Below are 20,829 nucleotides of genomic sequence, written 5' to 3'. Positions count from 1 at the left end.
CCTACTCCAGAACTCCTGTGAGGGCCAAATTAGAGGAGGTACGTGAAAATGCTTCCCAAACATTTGGTAAAACGCTGTAAAATGTTTGTACCTGGCTACAGACGAGATCACGACAACAAGTTGTATTCCTGTGTTGAAGAAACTCAAAGGAGGCTAGTCGTTAAGGAGAGGAAGCCGAACGTTGCCATGTGACGTCATCACCCAGCGCTTGCCGCGACGGTTTCCGGGTTGGGCTCAAGGCAGCATTCTGCGTCATGGGGACTTGGCGGCGTTTGCTGCTTTTTGGGGGGGCGTCGCTTCGGGGCTGCGGCGGGGCCTGTGTCCCGCTTGGGGGAGGCCGAGTGTTGGTTTGGGGGCGCCAGGTCCGTGGTGCTGCAGAGCAGGTGGAGGCGGGCGGGTCCGAGACGCTGGGGCGCCAGGGCTGCGGGTGCTCTGCAATTGCCTCTTGCCGAGGACTCACTTCACTACCTCGTGGGCACCCGCCCACTTGGCGGCTCAGTGAGACCCCAGTTCTGGACGTCCTTATTTTCCAGGCGGGCCCCCAGTGGGACCAGGTCGAGGCTTAGAGGGGCGTAAAATAGATGGTTAGAACATGGATGTGTGACTTGCACTTGTTTTCTTAGTGTTGGTTTATTTAGAAAATAGGTTAAAGAGAAGGAAAACACGTGGAGGATTTAACTCCGGAAAGAGGCAGCTTACTTTCCATTTTTAACGTCTGCGTATCCTGGCAAATAAATTTCAATTTAAACAATGTGTCTGTGCAATTGTGATCAATAGCAATAGGTAAATAACACTAAAGGCCTAAATAGTGGAGATGAGGAGAATTAGAGTAGAAAAGAAAGCCCTGTTAATTGCAAATACCGAATTGTTTTTGCTTTTACAGCGTGATAATGGAGATGGCTTGATTTAAAACTGTTTTTTTTCTTCTTCTTAAGTTCTCTGGTGCTGAGAGTGAGACCCTAAAACAAAGAAGAACACAAATCATGTCTCGAGGACTTCCAAAGCAGAAACCAATAGACGGTGTTAAACAAGTTATAGTTGTGGCTTCTGGAAAGGGTGGAGTTGGAAAGTCTACTACAGCAGGTATTATAGGATATTACTTCTCATCTTGAATAGGACTTTATGCCAACTGGCAAGTGCACAATATTAAAATTATAGTTTTGTTCTTAAAAAAGTATTTGTGAAGTTCCTAACAGCTGCTTCCTTAGGATGAGGAGTTGGTAGTGATTGGGAGCTTAGATTTTTGGAGTTAGACAAAACTAGATATGTAGCCAGGTCTTTGACTCCTTAACTGAGGAAAAGGTGGTCAGGTTGCCCATTACATCTTCAGTTTACTTAACTGTAAAATGGCAATGATTATAATCTTTTTCATAGGATGGTTATGCAAATTAATTAAACAAGCTGACTACTTAGCCCACTGTCTCATACATAGTAAGTACTCTATATTTGGTTGCTGTTATTATTATTATTAAACATTTAGTAAGTTTAACACTAAATTTATTTCTGTTCTTTGACGTTATTTTCTAGTCTTTTTCAGTGTACACATAGCTAAGTAGTTGCAATGAGATTGTTTACATTACCGTGGCTTATTTTCATTTAACCATAATATAATTTTCAGCATTTATAAAGTCAACATAGATCTAATATTTGAAAATGTTTTAATTATTTAAAATATCTTTTAAGCTTTGTATCTTTTATATTAATATACTGGAGCAGAGAATTTGTTTTTTGGTGGCTTTTTAAAATTGATTATGGATTTCATTGTGACTGAAATGCTGCTTTCAGAACCCATAAAAGAAGTGCCCCCAGAAATAGAAGAGTTACCATCCAAGACTAATGACCAGGTATTCCCAGATGTCTTCAAAAGAAACTTTTTATTTCTAACAAAAATTTTCAGTGTAATAATGTAAAAAGGTAACTCCCCTCCTCCCAATTCAACTCAACAGAGGCAACTTGTATTATTAATTTGGAGTCATAAAGCTCTCAAGTCTTATTGTTGCCTCATTTAAAATTTTCAATCATTTTAATAGGAATGGCTTAATTCAGGTCTTATCCAACCTATCTTTTTTGCAGTTGATTTAAAAAAAGTAACCATCCTTATTTTATTTTGTTAATTTTGGCACAGTTCTACACTGTTAAAGATCGTTTATGTATTTATGTATGTATTTTTTTTAGCTTTTGACTCAAATTTCTGCATTTTTTTTAAATTGAAGTGTAGCTGATGTACAATATTATATAAGTTTCAGGTGTACAACATAGTGTACAATTTTTAAAGGTTATATCCCATTTATAGTTATTATAAAATATTGGATATATTCCCTGTGTTGTACAATATTTCCTTGTAGCTTATTTATTTTATACTTAGTAGTTTGGACCTCTTAATTACCTACTCCATCTTGCCCCGCCCCCCTAAGATCTCTAAATTTTTTTTCTTTTTTTCTCAGATAGTAACCTAAAGTTGGGGCATATATGTACCTTAAAATTCCTTAGTTCCATTGAAACCAATGACATTTTCAAATAAAAAGGGCCAGGTACAGAGTTCTGTGACTTTCACTAGAGATCTTGTGTCTTGACTCAAAGCCATATTTGGTAATTCCTAGATGCAGCAGTTTTATAGTTGTACAACCAGCTACAAATCCAACTGTATAGTGTTATTAGCTCAGTTTTTTCCCATTTCGACCTGAATGTAATTGTGGAAGAGTTTTTCAGATGTTTTGAAGAAATTAAGATTTACTAAGTATTGTAGTTATGATAGACCCCTGATATACTATTTGATAGATACTATATTATTATTAAAAATAGTTAGTGATGGTTCTTAATGAATTTATGCTATATCCTACACATTTTGGCTTTCTTTCTTAAGGATCTACAATCCACCTATTTGGTATTTTGTTTTTCAAATTTGGAAGCTCTTAGTTTTTGGTTCTAGAATCCACCTCTACTTGTGTTTTGAAAATTCAGAGTACATTTACCTGTATTCAGTGGTGTGACTCCTTTTGCAAGCTCTGTGTTTACTTGGACTGGTTAAAGATGGAAAGTGTTTTCGTGATAATAGCTATAAGTTCTTTGGGTTTTGTGCAATATAATTTGTTGGGTCTGTAGGCTAGCACTTGTGTAAAACAAATTGTTTATTGTTTTTGGTTGTAAGATCGTCTGTTACCATGGAATGTGACAGCAGTTAGACAGGAAAATATATGAGAAAATGTACAGTGTTTGACACATAAGTGCTTCAGTAAGTGTCCCTTCCTTGCGTTTTTTTCTTTGTTAGCATCATACCACTTGTCCCAAATAATTGGCCTATATTGTTTCATAACAGCTCTATCTGCATACATAAGCCTTAGAAATAGATTATTTCTATGTAACTCTGTTGGTATTCTATTTCTTTCCATTATATGTATTTATTCCTGTTCCAAACTATCTCAAAATACTTCCTATTTGAATATGTATGCTGGAGATATTTTGGATTAAAATGATGACATTTGATTAATACAGACATGCTCTGTGATTCTATTGTGTAAATGCAGAAAGACCCTTACATTAAAATGAATTACTCTCTAAAAGTTTCTGCCCAAAAGTTGGATTATGTTTAACCTGAAATTCAGAATTATTTTATAATTTATAAAAATTAATTTGTCAAGTGCCATGCCTTAGGCATAATACTATAATACATACAGTATTTGATTTAATTCTCACAACAGTTATGAAATAGGACCTCATTTTATAGAGGAAGAAACAGGCTTGGAGTAAAATATTCTACTCAAGATTATAAAACAGAGAGTGGTGAAACTGGGGTTTGAACCAGGTCATCCTTGAAAGTTTATGCTCTTAAATACTTTAAAGGAAACAATATCGGCATCATTTATAACACTGTTCTGTAAGGAATTGTGATCCACAGTATGAGGGTCTATTTATTTATCAGTTTTGGGAATGTGTTACTTTTGAACCTCTTTTTCATCTCAGATGTAGCATATCCTTATTGCTGGGCTAAAGGTGGTTTTGGGGACTACTGCTTTCCTCCTTTATGTCTTTGAGATTCACTAACAATAGGCACTTTTGGGAAAATGTTTCACTGCCTTGCCTTTTACCTTCCTCTCTTCCCTCTGCTCACTGGTCCAAGCTTTCATTTACGTGGGTATTTGTGAGTTAGATATTTGGAATTCCTGCATTACCAGCATTTATTTTTAAAAAGCAATAGGATCACATCCATTTTTATTTATTAAAAAGTAGGTAATTTTTCCTCAAAATATATTTTTGAAAATAATTGAATGATATATACCATTAACATCATTTAAAAAAAACTTGGATTATTTAAATACAATTGTAACAGATGATAAATGGATTAATTAAAATGATAATTTGGGGGCAGACATCTACCGTTTATGTTGAAATGTTACTTTCTTTTTTGTGTTTTTTACTTTCTATATTCTCTCCATGTCCTTGTTTTTTATAATGGAGATATATTAAAACTTTATTTGCCTTGGTTGTTACATTCAACATATTAAAAGACAATGAATTTTAGTAGAAGGAAAGTTACTAAATTTAATTACTTTTTTGTTTCTTACAGTGAACCTTGCACTTGCTTTATCAGCGAATGATTCGGTAGGTGTTTATTAATAGAAATACTAATTTATTAAAATGTTTCTTAAGGCAATGATTAAGAGCATACTGATGTTTTTCATTTACTCTGTTGGGCATATAGTGTAGCTCTAGTCATTTGCATGTCTTTAAGGAACTCAAAAATCTGCCGTAAGTACTGGTTATATTTAATAATGATGATGAACATGGAAGGGACCACTAGTCAAGGAATTCAGGCAGCCTCTAGAAGCCAAGGAAATGGCTTTTTCCTTAGAGCCTCCAAAAGGTATGTAATCCTCTCAGCACCTTAATTCTAGCTCATTGAAACCTATTTTGAACTTCTGTGATAATTTCTTACAGTAGGAGTGGGAAACTGATACAGGAAGTCAATTTTCTTAGTTCTTAAATTTCTGAAGATGTCTTTATTTTGCCTTAATATATCGTAGTTTGACTAGATGTAGAATTCCAGGTTTACAATAATTTCCTCTCTGAACCTTGAAAACAATATTCCATTTTCTTCTAGCATGCTAATGAGATGTCTGATGCTAGTCTGATTTATATTGCTTTGTAATAACCTGTGTTTTTCCCTTTAAAGCTTTCAAGAGTGTTCTTTATGTCTTTTAAGTTTAGAAATGTCACAAATACGTGTCTGGTTGTTGGCTTTACATTTTTTTTACCTGTTTGGAAATTGGCCAAGCAGTACAAGGCTTGAGTCTTTTTCAGCTCAGGGAAAATTTCTTCATTGATTACTTTTTGTGATGTGTTTGTTCTTTCTCCAGAAACCTATTAGGTAGATATTGACCCTTCATGCTTGTTAATTTTTCTCTCATGTTTTCCATCTCCTTGTCTTTTGCTCTGTGTTTTGGAAGTGTCTTAGACCATTTTCCACACTGCTATATTGGGTTGTAGTTGTTATTTAGCCCTTCCAATTTTTATTTTTAATTTGGAAATGATATTTTTTCCAGTTTTCCAGAACTGTTTTATTTTCCAATTTCTATCCACTTAAAAAAAAAAAAAGGTTGCATCATTCGTTTGAGTCTCTCTGAGGATGCTAATTAGAATTAATAAAAAATGTTCCTTTTAATGATCTCTATTTACTTAGCATGGTGGTTCTTATAATGTGGTCCTCAGACCAGCAGAATCAGCATCACCTGGGAACTTGTTAAACATACAAAATCTTGAGCCCCAGCCCTACTGAATCAGAAACCCTGAAGGTGGAGTCCTACAGTCTTGTTTTAATCAGCCCTCTAGATGATTTTGATGCATGCTAAAGTTTCAGAACCATGGATGTACTGTTTTTTAAAACTCTAAATTGCTGATGGGACCCTGTTTCGTTTTCCACTGTGATTATATTTTTAATTTAGTTTTAAGCTATTTTTTCCTCTTGTTTCAATGGGAATTTGGAAGAGAGATATTCATGTACGATTAGGCAACCTTACTGAAATAAAAGCCAGTAATATATTTTTTTCTTGGCTGCGCCCTGCAGCATGCGGGATCTTAGTTCCCCAACCAGGGATCGAACCATTGACCCCTGGAGTGGAAACTCAGAGTCCTAACCACTGGACTGCAAGGGAAGTCCCGCCAGTAATACTTTTTAAAAAATAGTTTTTATTAGAGTACTTAGTTATCTTGGAGAAGGGACCCCATCTTCCTTAAAGAAGGGAGGAAACAAGGAAAATTCAATGGATGAGAAGGTAAATAAATTCATAGGTGTGGGGATCTTTTAATTTGGTTATCATTTCAGCCAAAGCTTTGATTCTTAAGACAATGTGAAATAATTATATAAGAAGCAATCGAAGGATGAAAAGAATAGTTAAAAAGGGGTTTATTCCTCCATGTTAGATGTTGCTAGTTTTGATGAGATGGTAGCTCAGATTTTTTTTTTCTTTTTTCTTTTTTTTTCCCTTTCAGGGAGCAGGGATGGTCAGCTTCATATTTAATGCTTTAGATGTATGACAGGGAAATAAGCAACAAGGAAGGAAAAGCAATGTTTTTCCCTGGGCCAGTTTTTCAGAAAGCATTTTAGTGTCCTTAAGTGTTTTTAAATATGTTTGTAAAATCTACTTTAGGAAGGGCTTAAGTATTCTGTTATCCAGATGAAGGTTTTTTTTTTTTCATTTCTTGATATTTTGTAGCAAAGTTAGTTTAGAAATTAAAAAGAAGATAGCCAGGAAATTTGAGCAGCATGCTATGGAACTCAAAGATAATCTGACATAATACAGTGTTTTACAATTGGCTACTGTCTTGTCCTCTTTATATATACTTAGGAAAGATCACTTTTATACAGCATGTATACTTGATTAATAGTGTTTTTATTTGGGAGCAGCATGTTTGGCTTAAACTGTGATCTGCCAGAGGACTGCCTGTGTATAGAAAAGAAGATAAATCATATATAAATATATGATTTATATGTATCTGGCAGTCTTATAATCTGTATTGCCTAACTTAAGATGTTATTAATATTACACTTATTTAGAGGACATGTTTGGTCTTTAGGGAAAACTCAAGGTTCCTCCAAGCCCTTCTTATTGCCTGAGCTGATATATATAGATGGCTTATGTCCAAGGACATTTATTGGGACATGGTACTAGGGTATGTTGCTTTATGGGCTGAAAACCTCCAGTTAGGATGGTGTCTTTGGAGCTGATCTAGTGATTCATTCCCATGGAGTCTTAATTGCATGGAGCTTATATTGTAAGAGGGGTCTCTGACCTGCTTACCCTTAGGCCAACTTTTGTTTTTTTACATCTTTATTGGAGTATAATTGTTTTACAATGTCGTGTTAGTTTCTGCTGTATAACAAAGTGAATCAGCTACATGTATACATATATCCGCATATCCCCTCCTTCTTGAGCCTCCCTCCTACCCTCCCTATACCATCCCTCTAGGTGGTCACAAAGGAACGAGTTGATCTCGCACTAGCTATCTATTGTACATTTGGTAGTGTATATATGTCAGTGCTACACTCTCATTTCATCCCAGCTTCGCCTCCCCCCCAAACCCCCCCCCCCCCGGCCCCGTCCTCAAGTCCACTCTCTACATCTGTGTCTTTATTCCTGTCCTGCTCCTAGGTTCATCAGAACCAGTTTTTTAAAAAAAATTCCATATATATGTGTTAGCATATGGTATCTGTTTCTCTCTTTCTGACTTACTTCACTCTGTATGACAGACTCTAGGTCCATCCACCTCACTACAAATAACTCAATTTCGTTTCTTTTTACGGCTGATTAATATTCCATTGTATATATGTGCCACTTCTTCTTTATCCATTCACTGGTTGATGGACAGTTAGGTTGCTTCCATGTGCTTAGGCCAACTTTGCCAAAGACCTTGCTAACCCTTTTCTCCTATTTTCCTTGGGTTGGTACTTGCCCCTTTTCAGCATTGGAGTGGGAAGATCTAATAAAATTAATTTGTTGGTCTAGGGGAAACAGGTCTAGGAAGTTATTCATTTTACTTTTAAAGTTGGCCTTATGATCTCTAAACTGTGTTATGTAAACCCCAAGGGGTATGCAAGATAGGCCATTGGAATGTAGAAGGGAAATTTATCTTTTCTTTTTTTTTTAAATTTTATTTTATTTATTTGCTTTTATACAGCAGGTTCTTATTAGTTATCCATTTTATACATATTAGTGTATACATGTCAATCCCAATCTCCCCATTCATCCCACCACCACTCCCACCCCCTGCCACTTTCCCCCTTTGGTGTCCATACGTTTGTTCTCTACATCTGTGTCTCTATTTCTGCCTTCAAACCGGTTCATCTGTACCATTTTTCTAGGTTCCACACATATGCATTAATATACGATATTTGTTTTTCTCTTTGTGACTTAACTTCACTCTGTTTGACAGTCTCTAGATCCATCCATGTCTCTACAACTGACCCACTTTCTTTCCATTTAATAGCTGAATAATATTCTATTATATATGTACCACATCTTCTTTATCCATTTGTCTATCGATGGGTTGCTTCCATGTCCTGGCTATTGTACATAGTGCTGCAATGAACACTGGGGTGCATGTGCCTTTTGAATTATGGTTTTCTCTCTAGGTATATGCCCAGTAGTGGGATTGCTGGCTCATATGGTAATTCTATTTTTAGTTTTTTAAGGAACTCGATACTGTTCTCCATAGTGGCTGTATCAATTTACATTCCCACCAACAGTGCAAGAGGGTTCCCTTTTCTCCACACCCTCTCCAGCATTTGTTGTTTGGAGATTTTCTGATGATGCCCATTCTAACTGGTGTGAGGTGATACCTTACTGTAGTTTCGATTTGCATTTCTCTAATAATTAGTGATGTTGAGCAGCTTTTCATGTGCTTCTTGGCCATCTGTATGTCTTCTTTGGAGAAATGTCTATTTAGGTCTTCTGCCCATTTTTGGATTGGGTTGTTTGTTTTTTTAATATTGAGCTGCATGAGCTGTTTATATATTTTGGAGATTAATCCTTTGTCAGTTGATTCATTTGCAAATATTTTCTCCCATTCTGAGGGTTGTCTTTTCATCTTGTTTATGCTTTCCTTTGCTGTGCAAAAGTTTTTAAGTTTCATTAGGTCCCATTTGTTTAGTTTTGTTTTTACTTCCGTGACTCTAGGAGTTGGATCAAAAAAGATATTGCTGTGATTTATGTGAAAGGGTGTTCTTTCATGTTTTCCTCTAAGAGTTTTATAGTGTCCCGTCTTACATGTAGGTTTTAATCCATTTTGAGTTTATTTCTGTGTATGGTGTTAGGGAGTGTTCTAATTTCATTCTTTTACATGTAGCTGTCCAGTTTTCCCAGCACCACTTATTGAAGAGACTGTCTTTTCTCCATTGTATATCCTTGCCTCCTTTGTTATAGATTAATTGACCATATGTGCGTGTGTTTATCTCTGGGCTTTCTAGCCTGTTCCATTGATCTATATTTCTGTTTTTTTGTGCCATATTGTCTTAATTACTGTAGCTTTGTAGTATAGTCTGAAGTCAGGGAGTCTGATGCCTCCAACTCCATTTTTTTCCCTCAAGACTGCTTTGGCTATTTGGGGTCTTTTGTGTCTCCATACAAATTTTAAGATATTTTGTTCTAGTTCTGTAAAAAATGCCATTGGTAATTTGATAGGGATAGCATTGAATCTGTAGATTGCTTTGGGTAGTATAGTCATTTTCACAATGTTGATTCTTCCAATCCAAGACCATGGTATATCTGTCCATCTGTTTGTGTCATCTTTGATTTCTTTCATCAGTGTCTTACAGTTTTCTGAGTACAATTCTTTTACCTCCTTAGGTAGGTTTATTCCTAGGTATTTTATTCTTTTTGTTGCAATGGTGAATGGGATTGTTTCCTTAATTTCTCCTTCTGATCTTTTGTTGTTAGTGTATAGCAATGCAAGAGATTTCTGTGCATTAATTTTGTATCCTGCAAATTTACCAAATTCACTGATTAGCTCTAGTAGTTTTCTGGTAGCATCTTTAGGATTCTCTATGTATAGTATCATGTCAGCTGCAAACAGTGACAGTTTTACTTCTTCTTTTCCAATTTGTATTCCTTTTATTTCTTTTTCTTCTCTGATTTCTGTGGCTAGGACTTCCAAAACTATGTTGAGTAATAGTGGCACGAGTGGACATCCTTGTCTTCTTTCTGATCTTAGAGGAAATGCTTTCAGTTTTTCACCATTGAGAATGATGTTTGCTGTGGATTTTTCATTTATGGCCTTTATGATGTTGTAGTAGGTTCCCTCTCTGCCCACTTTCTGGAGAGTTTTTATCATAGATGGGTGTTGAATTTTGTCAAAAGCTTTTTCTGCATCTATTGAGATGATCATATGGTTTTTATTCTTTGATTTGTTAATATGGTGTATCACATTGATTGATTTGCATATATTGAAGAATCCTTGCATCCCAGCATAAATCCTGCTTGATCATGGTGTATGATCCTTTTAATGTGTTATTGGATTCTGTTTGCTAGTATTTTGTTGAGGATTTTTGCATCTCTATTCATCAGTGATGTTGGTCCGTAATTTTCTCTTTTTGTAGTATCTCTGTCTGGTTTTGGTGTCAGGGTGATGGTGGCCTCATAGAATGAGTTTGGGAGTGTTCCTTCCTCTGCAATTTTTTGGAAGAGTTTGAAGAGGATTGGTGTTAGTTCTTCTCTAAATGTTTGATAGAATTCACCTGTGAAGCCACCTGGTCCTGGACTTTTGTTTGTTGGAAGATTTTTAATCATAATTTCAATTTCAGTGCTTGTGATTGGTCTGTTTATATTTTCTGTTTCTTCCTGGTTCAGTCTTGGAAGGTTATACCTTTCTAAGAATTTGTCCGTTTCTTCCAGGTTGTCCATTTTATTGGCATAGAGTTGCTTTTAGTAGTGTCTTAGGATCCTTTGTATATCTGGGGTGTCCGTTGTAACTTCTCCTTTTTCATTTCTAATTTTATTGATTTGAGTCCTCTCCTTCTTTTTCTTGATGAGTCTGGCTAAAGGTTTATCAATTTTATCTTCTCAAAGAAGCAGGTTTTAGTTTAATTGATCTTTGCTATACTTTTCTTTGTTTCTATTTCATTTATTTCTGCTCTGATCTTTATGACTTCTTTCCTTCTACTAACTTCGGGTTTTGTTTATTTTTCTTTCTCTAGTTTGTTTAGGTGTAAGGTTTGATTGTTTATTTGAGATTTTTATTGTTTCTTGAGGTAGGATTGTATTGCTATAAACTTCCCTCTTAGAACTGGTTTTGCTGCATCCCATAGGTTTTGGATCATGGTGTTTCATGGTGTTTTCATTGTCATTTGTCTCTAGGTATTTTTTGATTTCCTCTTTGATATCTATAGTGATCTCTTGGTTATTTAGTAATGTATTGTTTAGCCTCCATGTGATTGTGGTTTTTACATATTTTCTGCCTGTAATTTATTTCTAATCTCATAGCGTTGTGGTTGGAAAGGTGCTTGATATGATTTCAATTTTCTTAAATTTACCGAGGCTTGATTTGTGACCCAAGATGTGATCTATCCTGGAGAATGTTCCGTGTGCACTTGAGAAGAGTGTGTAATCTGTTTTTGGATGGAATGTCCTATAAATATCAATTAACTCTATCTGGTCTGTTGTGTCATTTAAAGCTTGTGTTTCCTTATTAATTTTCTGTCTGGGTGATCTGTCCATTGGTGCAAGTGAGGAGTTAAAGTCCCTCACTATTGTTGTGTTACTGTCAATTTCCTCTTTTATAGCTGTTAGCAGTTTCCTTATGTATTGAGGTGCTCCTATGTTGGGTGCATATGTATTTTTATTTGTTATATCTTCTTCTTGGATTGATCCCTTGATCATTATGTAGTGTCCTTCCTTGTCTCTTGTAACGTATTTTATTTTAAAGTCTATTTTATCTGATATGAGTCTTGCTACTCCAGCTTTCTTTTGATTTGCATTTTCATGGAATATCTTTTTTCCATCCCCTCACTTTCAGTCTGTATGTGTCCCTAGGTCTGAAGTGGGTCTCTTGTATACAGCATATATATGGGTCTTGTCTTTTTATCCATTCAGCGAGGTCTGTGTCTTTTGGTTGGAGCATTTAATCCATTCACATTTAAGGTAATTATTGATATGTATGTTTCTATTACCATTTTCTTAATTGTTATGGGTTTGTTTTTATAGGTCCTTTTCTTCTCTTGTGTTTCCCACTTGGAGAGGTTCCTTTAGCATTTGTTGTAGAGCTGGTTTGGTGGTGCTCAATTCTCTTAGCTTTTGCTTGTCTGTAAAGCTTTTGATTTCTGCATCGAGAAATTTTACTCTACCCAGCAAAATCTGAATGAGATCCTTGCTGGGTAGAGTAATTCTGGTTGTAGGTTTTTCCCTTACATCACTTTAAATATGTCCTACCATTCCCTTCTGGCTTGTAGAGTTTCTGCTGAGAAATTTGCTGTTAACCTTATGGGAGTTCCCTTGTATGTTGTCATTTTCCCCTTGTTGCTTTCAATAATTTTTCTTTGTCTTAATTTTTGTCAATTTGATTACTATGTGTTTCGGCATGTTTCTCCTTCGGTTTATCCTGCCTGGGACTCTCTGCACTTCCTGGACTTGGGTGGCTATTTCCCGTGTTAGGGAATTTTTCGAGTATGATCTCTTCAAATATTTTCTCAGGTCCTTTCTCTCTCTCTCCTCCTTCTGGGACCCCTATATTGTGAATGTTATTGCCTTTAATGTTGTCTCAGAGGTCTCTTAGGCTGTCTTCATTTCTTTTCATTCTTTTTTCTTTATTTTGTTCCACGACAGTAAATTCCACCATTCTGTCTTCCTGGTCACTTACTCGTTCTTTTGCCCCAGTTATTCTGCTATTGATTCTTTCTAGTGTATTTTTCATTTCAGTTATTGTAATGCTTATCTCTGTTTGTTCTTTAATTCTTCTGGGTCTTTGTTAAACATTTCTTGCATCTTCTTGATCTTTGCCTCCGTTCTTTTTCTGAGGTCCTCTATCATCTTCACTATCATTGTTCTGAATTCTTTTTCTGGAAGGTTGCCTATCTCTACTTCATTTAGTTGTTTTTCTGGGGTTTTATCTTGTTTCTTCATCTGGTACATAGTCCTCTGCCTTTTCATTTTGTTTATCTTTCTGTGAATGTGGTTTTCATTCCACAGGCTGCAGAGCTGTAGTTCTTCTTGCTTCTGCTGTCTGCCCTCTGGTGGATGAGGCTATCTAAGAAGCAAGTTTCCTGATGGGAGGGACTGGTGGTGGGTAGAGCTGGGTGTCGATCTGGTTGGCAGAGCTCAGTAAAACTTGAGTCCCCTTGTGTGCTGATGGGTGGAGCTGGGTTTGCTCCCTGTTGGTTGTTTGGCCTGAGGCGACCCAGCACTGGAGCCTACCTGGCTCTTTTGTGGGGCTAATGGTGGACTCCAGGAGGGCCCACGCAAGGGCTACTTCCCAGAACTTCTGCTGCCAGTGTCCTTGTCTCTGAGGTGAGCCACAGCCTCCCCGCGCCTCTGCAGGAGACCCTCCAACACTAGCAGCCAGGTCTGGTTCTGTCTCCTGTGGGGTCACTGCTCCTTCCCCTGGGTCCCGATGTGCACACTGCTTTGGGCGTGCCCTCCAAGAGTGGAGTCTCTGTTTCCCCCAGTCCTGTAGAAGTCCTGCAATCAAATCCCCCTAGCCTTCCAAGTCTGATTCTCTAGGAATTCCACCTCCCATTGCCAGACCCCCAGCTTGGGAAGCCATACGTGGGGCTCAGAACCTTCACTCTAGTGGGTGGACTTCTGTAATATGTGTTCTCCAGTTTGTGAGTCACCCACCCAGTGATTATGGCATTTGATTTTATTGTGATTGCGCCCCTCCTACCATCTCATTGTGGCTTCTCCTTTGTCTTTGGATGTGGGGTATCTTTTTTGGTGAGTTCAAGTGTCTTCCTGTCGATGATTGTTTAGCAGTTAGTTGTGATTCTGGTGCTCTCGCAAGAGGGAGTGAGCACACGTGGAAATTTTTCTTTTTATTAATTTTTATCTTTTAAAATTTATGTTTTTGTATATACTCATTATACTAAATTAGTATAGTAGCTCTAATAAAAATATCAACAGATATCTTAACATATATTGAGGTTGTATACCTAAACATTTTTTACTGATTGGGGTGCATGATCAAAAAAGTTTGGGTGTCACTGGCCTAGGCTAAAGGAATTTCTGTGCTGGATCATACACCAGTGAAAAGAAGACTACTTTGTAGATGGAGGTAAAGGCCTTATAGGAATAGAGTGTGGGTTTTCCTTGCCTTTTCCTTGCCCTTTGCACTTTCCTTTGAGGATGTAGAAGGTAGTATTGCAGAGAAGAATTTGGGATTATGTCATGCGTGCCATGCATCTAAATATTATATCCCATGGTATGTTGGAGCTGGCTCATGCTTGTTCTGAGAGCTGATTGTTAAATTTCCAAGAATTTTGCAAACCAGTTGATATCATGTTGTTAGCTTGAAATAGGCCATGGTGGGAGTATTTAAACCATAGAAAGGAAAATACTGAAAATTAGACTCCCCTCCTCACCTTGGGCCATTGTTAAACATTTACTGGCATACCCACTGGTCATACATATTGACAGTCATATATTTTAGTTTTTCTTTTTTCTGTCTTCTTAACCACCTTTATTATGGATCTCATTTTTCTACAGTATAGATTTAATAAATAGTGAGAAGTGCGCTGAAGCTGGAGAGGGAAAGGTAAAGGTCACCAGAAACTACTGATAAGTTCTGTGAGATTCCTAAGTCAATTTATTTCTGTTCGTTTTAGTTCAACAGACATTTATTGAGTGCCTGTAACACTCATTGCCAGACACCCTGGGTATAAAGAAAAGTAAACATGCCTACTAAGACTACATTCACAAAACAGTGTTTTGTGTGTGTATATATAATTATATGTGTATATATCTCTGTGTATGTCTGTGTTTGTGTATTTTGGTGATTTATAGCTGAATTAGGTTTAATAATAGTTTTTCCTGTGGGTAAGTGTAAATTAAAGTAACACTTAATAAGGTTTTATTGTGCTTTATAACAGAGTAGACACACTGTGTACTCTTAAAGTTTTTATAATCTAGTAAAGACAAGGGGAAGATAAATGTCCTAAAATGATGAGCTGTGTTCAAGGTCAAATGTAATAGTGTTTCTGTCTAAGGTGACTAACTTTTATTCCAGAGAAAAGCAGTCTTTTTTCATAGAGCATGTTCGTAAACATAATTGTATTTGCCTCTCACAGAACCCTGTAATGCAGTGCACTTAGTATTTATCAGTTTTACAGTCTTATTGATTCTGCCCTAATCCTTGTCACATTTCATCAGCCAGCAAATAAACTTTTTTAGTCTCTGCAATATTTTTCCAATATGTATCTTTCTATTTTCACTGTTCCCACTCTAATTAAGGGTCACATTACTTCTTTTTGGCTCATTCATTGAATTATACCTCAGACAGTTATTGAGTGCCTGCTCCTTCCCAAGCACTTTGCTACTTTGGAGGATTTAGAAATGAATAAGACATAGAAATGAATAAGCCCCTTTGAGGGACTCACAGACCAGCAGACCACTGCAATGACCTCTTACCTGCCCAAGCTCAAATCCATTCAGTACATAATGCCAGATTACTCTTACTTAAGCACCACTGGAACCTCATTTTCTCCCCACTCAGAGTCACTGCTGAATGCCTTTGCTGGGATTCAAGATCCTCTATGATCTGGCTCCCATCCACCTTTCTGGGTTTATCTTCAGCTCTTCTAAATGGTCCCTGTGCTCTAGCAAGTCAGGGTTACTTGCTGTTGCCAGTTTGGGCTTGGATATATTATGTTCTTGGTAGCTCACAGCCTTTCTTCTATGTTTCTACTGGAGCGTTCTCTACTTCTTCTTCAGCTTTACACGTTCTATCCTCCAGGCTGCCATGTATGGCTATGCTGGTTATATCCTGCCCAAGAGTACTTGTCAAGGGAATCGAGTGATGACAGAAATCCGGGCTACCCTCCTCTTCATGTGCACCCACAGACTGCTTTCTAATTCACACAGAGGCACTGTCTGAGCTAGCCTTACCCTGAGAGGCAGCTTAGTGAAGTGCTCCCCTGAATTCCCTCCAAGTGAGGGTCTTTTTTCCATCTTGTGAAATCCAATAGCACTATTTATTGTTACTATTATTATGTACCCATGTAGCCATTCTGGCCATTTTGATAATAACAAATAATAAAACTAACATTTATTGAACATTTATAATATGTCAAGCACTGTTCCTCATGACATGGTTCTTAATTCATTTATTCTTCATAGCAACCATATAGGAATAGATACTATTATGATCCCTGTCGTAGATAAGAAGCAGAAGCACCTGGAGGCTAAGTATTTTGCCCAAGCTTACCCAGGAAGTAAATGGCAGAGCCAGGTTTGAATGCAGCCTAGATCCTGTGCTATTAACCTACTTGTTATACCGCTCCTATGTTGTCTAGATTCTTATGATTCAGAGCTGTGTCGTCTTTATTCTTGGCTGTCCTTAGCAGCTAGCACAGTGATTTATGACTTAGGAAACAGACAACAAATGTTTGCTACATGGATGATTTGCGTGCATAGATGGGTTTAATAGTATGTGAGTGCAAAGTTTTGTTTTGTTTTGCTTTGGTTTTTGAGGAGTGCTGTGGGATGCGAGGGCTTCTTGTGGCTTGGTGGCCTGCACACTGTTCTTTTCCTGTTTCTTAAAAGATGGGGTGCTCCATGATTCTACTTGGACCTTTTCTCATTTTAAACTCTATCCAGTAATCTCATCTTTTCCCACTGCCCCAGTTACTACCCATGTGCCCTGGATTCCAAATGCATCAGCAGCCTGGATATCTTTCCTGGGTGCCAGACCTGGCTCTCTCATCTACTGTAGATGTACACTTGAATGCTTTATAAACATTCAAACTCAGCCTGTGTAAAACCAATCTCTTCTTTCCTATAACTGTCTTTGTCCTATGAGGGTCATGTGGTTCCCTCCCACCTCCAAATCAGTCACCTGTTACTGCTGCTTCTACCACTCAAAGCTTTCTAGAATATGTCTTCTCGTTTAATTCCTTAATGCCACTGTTTTATTCAGACCCTTATTATGGATCTTCTATGAGGTGATTCCTGCTCTCCCTTTTCTCTGCTATGATGCTTTGAGGAAAGGGCTGGTACTTCCCACATTATTTCAGAGGTTTGTTTACTTGTTTAACTCCTGTGCTAGTCTGTGAACCTTTTAGGGCCAATGCTGTTGGTCTCGTTTCCTTTTTTTATCCTCAGTGCCTAGTCCAGTGATGGTATATAGTAGGCTCTTGGTAAATGTTGGTAATGAGAGTGGAATGTGTTAAGTGAAGAGTGGTTGTGAATATATATACTTATATATTTCATATATGTGGTAGATTCTAAGTGTTGGATAAGCTATCTATCGTTTGTTCAGTGCTAAATTATGTCTTTTTTTCCCCTGAGCAAGTGAAATTAAAATCTAAGTGGGATAATGTGAAGTGCTTAGCACAATGGCTGATACATAGTAAGTTCTAAGTCACTTTTAGTGTTGTAGCTAAATACAATCTTTTTGTAAGTAATATCTCAAAAGTTGATAGGCATTTTACTTACTTGACTATTTTAACAAAAACTTATTTTAAGTTTTTACTTACTTTCCTTTGCTAGAATGCATCATTAAGTAGAATTTTAATTGGACTGAAAGATGGAAAAGAAAGTAGTATTATCTTTAAAGAGTTTGTGTTTCTTTGGTTAGTTTTTTCCATTGATGTTTATCTCAAAACATTTATTTTTTCCCCATGATCACATAATGTCTTTATACTTATTCTTTGCAGATGTACTGCTCTTTTTCACAAATTATTATGAATGGCTCTTTAAACATAATTTAAGATTATCTTAAGCCTTTGAAGTTCTGTGATCGTGTTAGGAAAAACTGGGAAGTTTTAGTTCAAGATTTAGGTTTTGGTTTTTGAAAAGTTCAATGATCTTGGGAACAGAACATGTTATGTACCGCCACTTAAAACACTGTGATTAAAAAAACAAACAAACAAACAAAAAGCCCCCCCCAAAAACACTGTGATTTTCTTCATTAATAGTTATGTGTACAGCAGTTAACATTCTAGCTTTTTGATATCAAACAGACCTGGGCTTGATTCTGGCTCTGCCTTTTGCAAACCGTATAACTTTTGCCTGTACCTACCTCTTAAGGCTGTGAGTATTAAAGGAGATAGTGCATATAAAGCACTTAGCACAGTGTCTGGCACATAGTAAGTGCCAATAAGAGCTCCTCTTATTAAGCTGTTCTAGTACTCCAAATGCCAGCCTGGACACATTATTATAATCTGGAATATTAGTTATGATGTGAATTTGGGTTAAATATGGATGAAACTGTTTCTCACAATTAATGGGAAATCCTGATGAATACTATTTAGCTCGAGTTTGTAAGATTGGGCTCATATTTCTTTAATGCCAGTGTTGTAGAGGAATTACTCTATATTAAAGCAACCTGTCCTTAATGTTTTTATCATAGCTTGATAGTATTATACATTTCTTATGAAAAAATATTTTGTTATTATGGTTAGCCATTTTGGAGGAAGGGTACACCATTAGTGTTTAAAGTATAGCTATTTTAAAGCTAGAGGGGAAACTAGGGCGAGAGATCCAGAAGGAACAATTGCAAAATCATTATTTTTGCTCCTTTTTGTTCTTCAGTTCAAAAGTAATTCTTGGTAAGAAGTGTGTTTTATAAGTGAATTTGAATTCACAAATTTTGACATTTACTGAGGAGAGAGACTCAGAAGATACATTTGTAACTAGAGCAAAAGTCTTTATTAAAACTAAGAATTTCTTTTAGGATAAGAAATGGATTTATTTATAACAGTTATAAATAAATTTATGTATAATGACTTTTCTTGCAAATATTTGATAATTGTAATAGCTACACATATTCATACATACATTCGTGGGGGATTATCAGTTTGTAATCAATGAAAAGAATGAATAGATTTCCAATGAAGTACTTTTATCTTATTCCTTCATATATAGGTTTGTTCATTCATTCATTCATCAAACATTTGTTGAGGGCCTGTCATCTCCTAGGTGCTTTGCTTGACATGGGGATACAGAGCTGAAAAAGCCCTGCCCCTGTCCTCATCTTAGTTAATTTACAGCCTGAGTGCTTGTTTGGGAGACTGTCATTTCAGTTGGAGGCAGGTTCTCTGTATGCCTTGACTTGTCTCCAGTCTGCTTCTCTTCTCATTTACCACAGATGCTCGTCCAAATCTTTCCCATTTTCAAGCTGTCTACCACATTCCAGTTTCTTCACTCCCAGCACATGGTCTTGCCTCCTATTCAAGGTGAAAAATGGACTTTTCATTGGTAACTTATTTACTATTCTCTCCCTCTATCAGGTGTATCTTTCTATGGTCATCATGACCTCCTTCCCCTCCTGCATCAGAGAAAGAGATTTCAGACCCGAAACTTCTACCTGAACTCTTGATCCTAGGATTTGACTGATTCATTCCTTTTGGTTATCTTCAGTTTATCATTAATAATTCCTTCCCCTTGGTCTAGAGGTCTACTCATCTTACTCATACACACTGAGAAATATAAATGTGTCTTTGTTGGGTGAGTGAATGAATCAGCAGATCTTCTTTAGCCTCTGGGTCCCCTCAAGCTTCTGCCCCCTCTGACTTTCCCATTACAGCCATATTTGAGAGGGTAGCCTACACTGGCTGTGTCAGTTTACCCAATTCTCATTTATTTCTAGACTTCTGTAATTTGACTTCTTATTACCATGCTGTTGAATTTCCTCTTGTAGTTACCAACTATCCACCAGATATATATTCTCTGTCCAAATTGCTTGATTCTACTTGATTTCCTCCCACATTTGATACTGCTGACCAAAGAGGCTGACATCTTAGAGAATCTTTGTCTGGCTTTTACATCATTCTCTTGATTCTTCTCTCTTTCTCTGACCCTTTCAGTTTCCTCTCGAACTTTGCATATTGCTCCATTCCTATATTTAAAATTTTTTTCCCTCATACTTACATGTCTTCCCTTTGTCTTCATATACTGCTTCATCATCTATCTCTTTTTAAAGATCCAGACCCTTATTTTCAGTAGTTTGCTCAACATCTCCATTTGGTGTTCTACAGATATGTCAGATTTAAATCATCGAAATGGAACCACATAATTTTCTTCCTCTTCTAAACCTCCTGTTCCTGTATTCTTTGATAATTCACTCATATGTTACCATTACCCATTTCAGTTATCTATTGATGTGTAGCAAACTACCCTAAACTTAGTCATATAAAGCAACAACCATTTTATTTTGGTCACAGATTCTGTGGGACAAGATTCTGGACAGAGCACAGCTGGGATGGCTTGTCTTTGTTCTATGATGTTTGGGGCTTTACCAGGAAAGATAGAAATGGCTGAGAACTGGAATTATCTGGGGCTCCTCACTCACATGCTTGGTACTTGGACTGGGATGATTTGAAGGCTGAGCTTAGCTGGGATTGTTAATTGGAGTGCCTTTACGTGGCCTCTCCATATTGCAAGGGCTTCTTCACAGCGTTCCTCACCTCAGTGCAGTTGGACTTCTTACATGGTGGCTCAGGGCTTCGAGAGTTAATGTCCCATTGAATAAGGAGGAAGCTGTATGGCCTTTTGTGACCTAGCCTTGGTAGTCAGGCTGGGTTCTGGATTGAAGGACTCACGTGCCTTCCCAGATTCAAGGGGGAGGAGACATAGACCTCACTTCATAATGGGAGGGGTATTAGTTAATATGTGGCCGTGTTTTAAAAACATC

At 37.1% G+C, this 20,829-nt stretch overlaps 1 protein-coding gene across 2 annotated transcripts in view; it reads left to right on the top strand.

Moving 5' to 3' along the window:
* Positions 1-239: 239 nt before the first annotated feature.
* NUBPL (NUBP iron-sulfur cluster assembly factor, mitochondrial) overlaps positions 240-20,829 on the top strand; it is a 249,732-nt gene continuing 229,142 nt past the window's right edge. For both annotated transcript variants that reach the window (XM_082648015.1, XM_082648014.1), the window contains exons 1-3: positions 240-362; positions 936-1,083; positions 4,565-4,599. In XM_082648015.1, the coding sequence (XP_082504141.1) occupies positions 255-362; positions 936-1,083; positions 4,565-4,599 (291 nt within the window). In that variant the 5' untranslated portion in view covers positions 240-254. The remainder of the gene's footprint in view (positions 363-935; positions 1,084-4,564; positions 4,600-20,829) is intronic.

The sequence above is a fragment of the Grampus griseus genome (assembly GCF_964374135.1).
Source record: "Grampus griseus genome assembly, chromosome: 2".
NCBI classification, from domain to species: domain Eukaryota; kingdom Metazoa; phylum Chordata; class Mammalia; order Artiodactyla; family Delphinidae; genus Grampus; species Grampus griseus.
The sequence above is the reverse complement of the archived record's forward strand: the minus strand, read 5'-3'. Positions and strand labels throughout refer to the sequence as shown.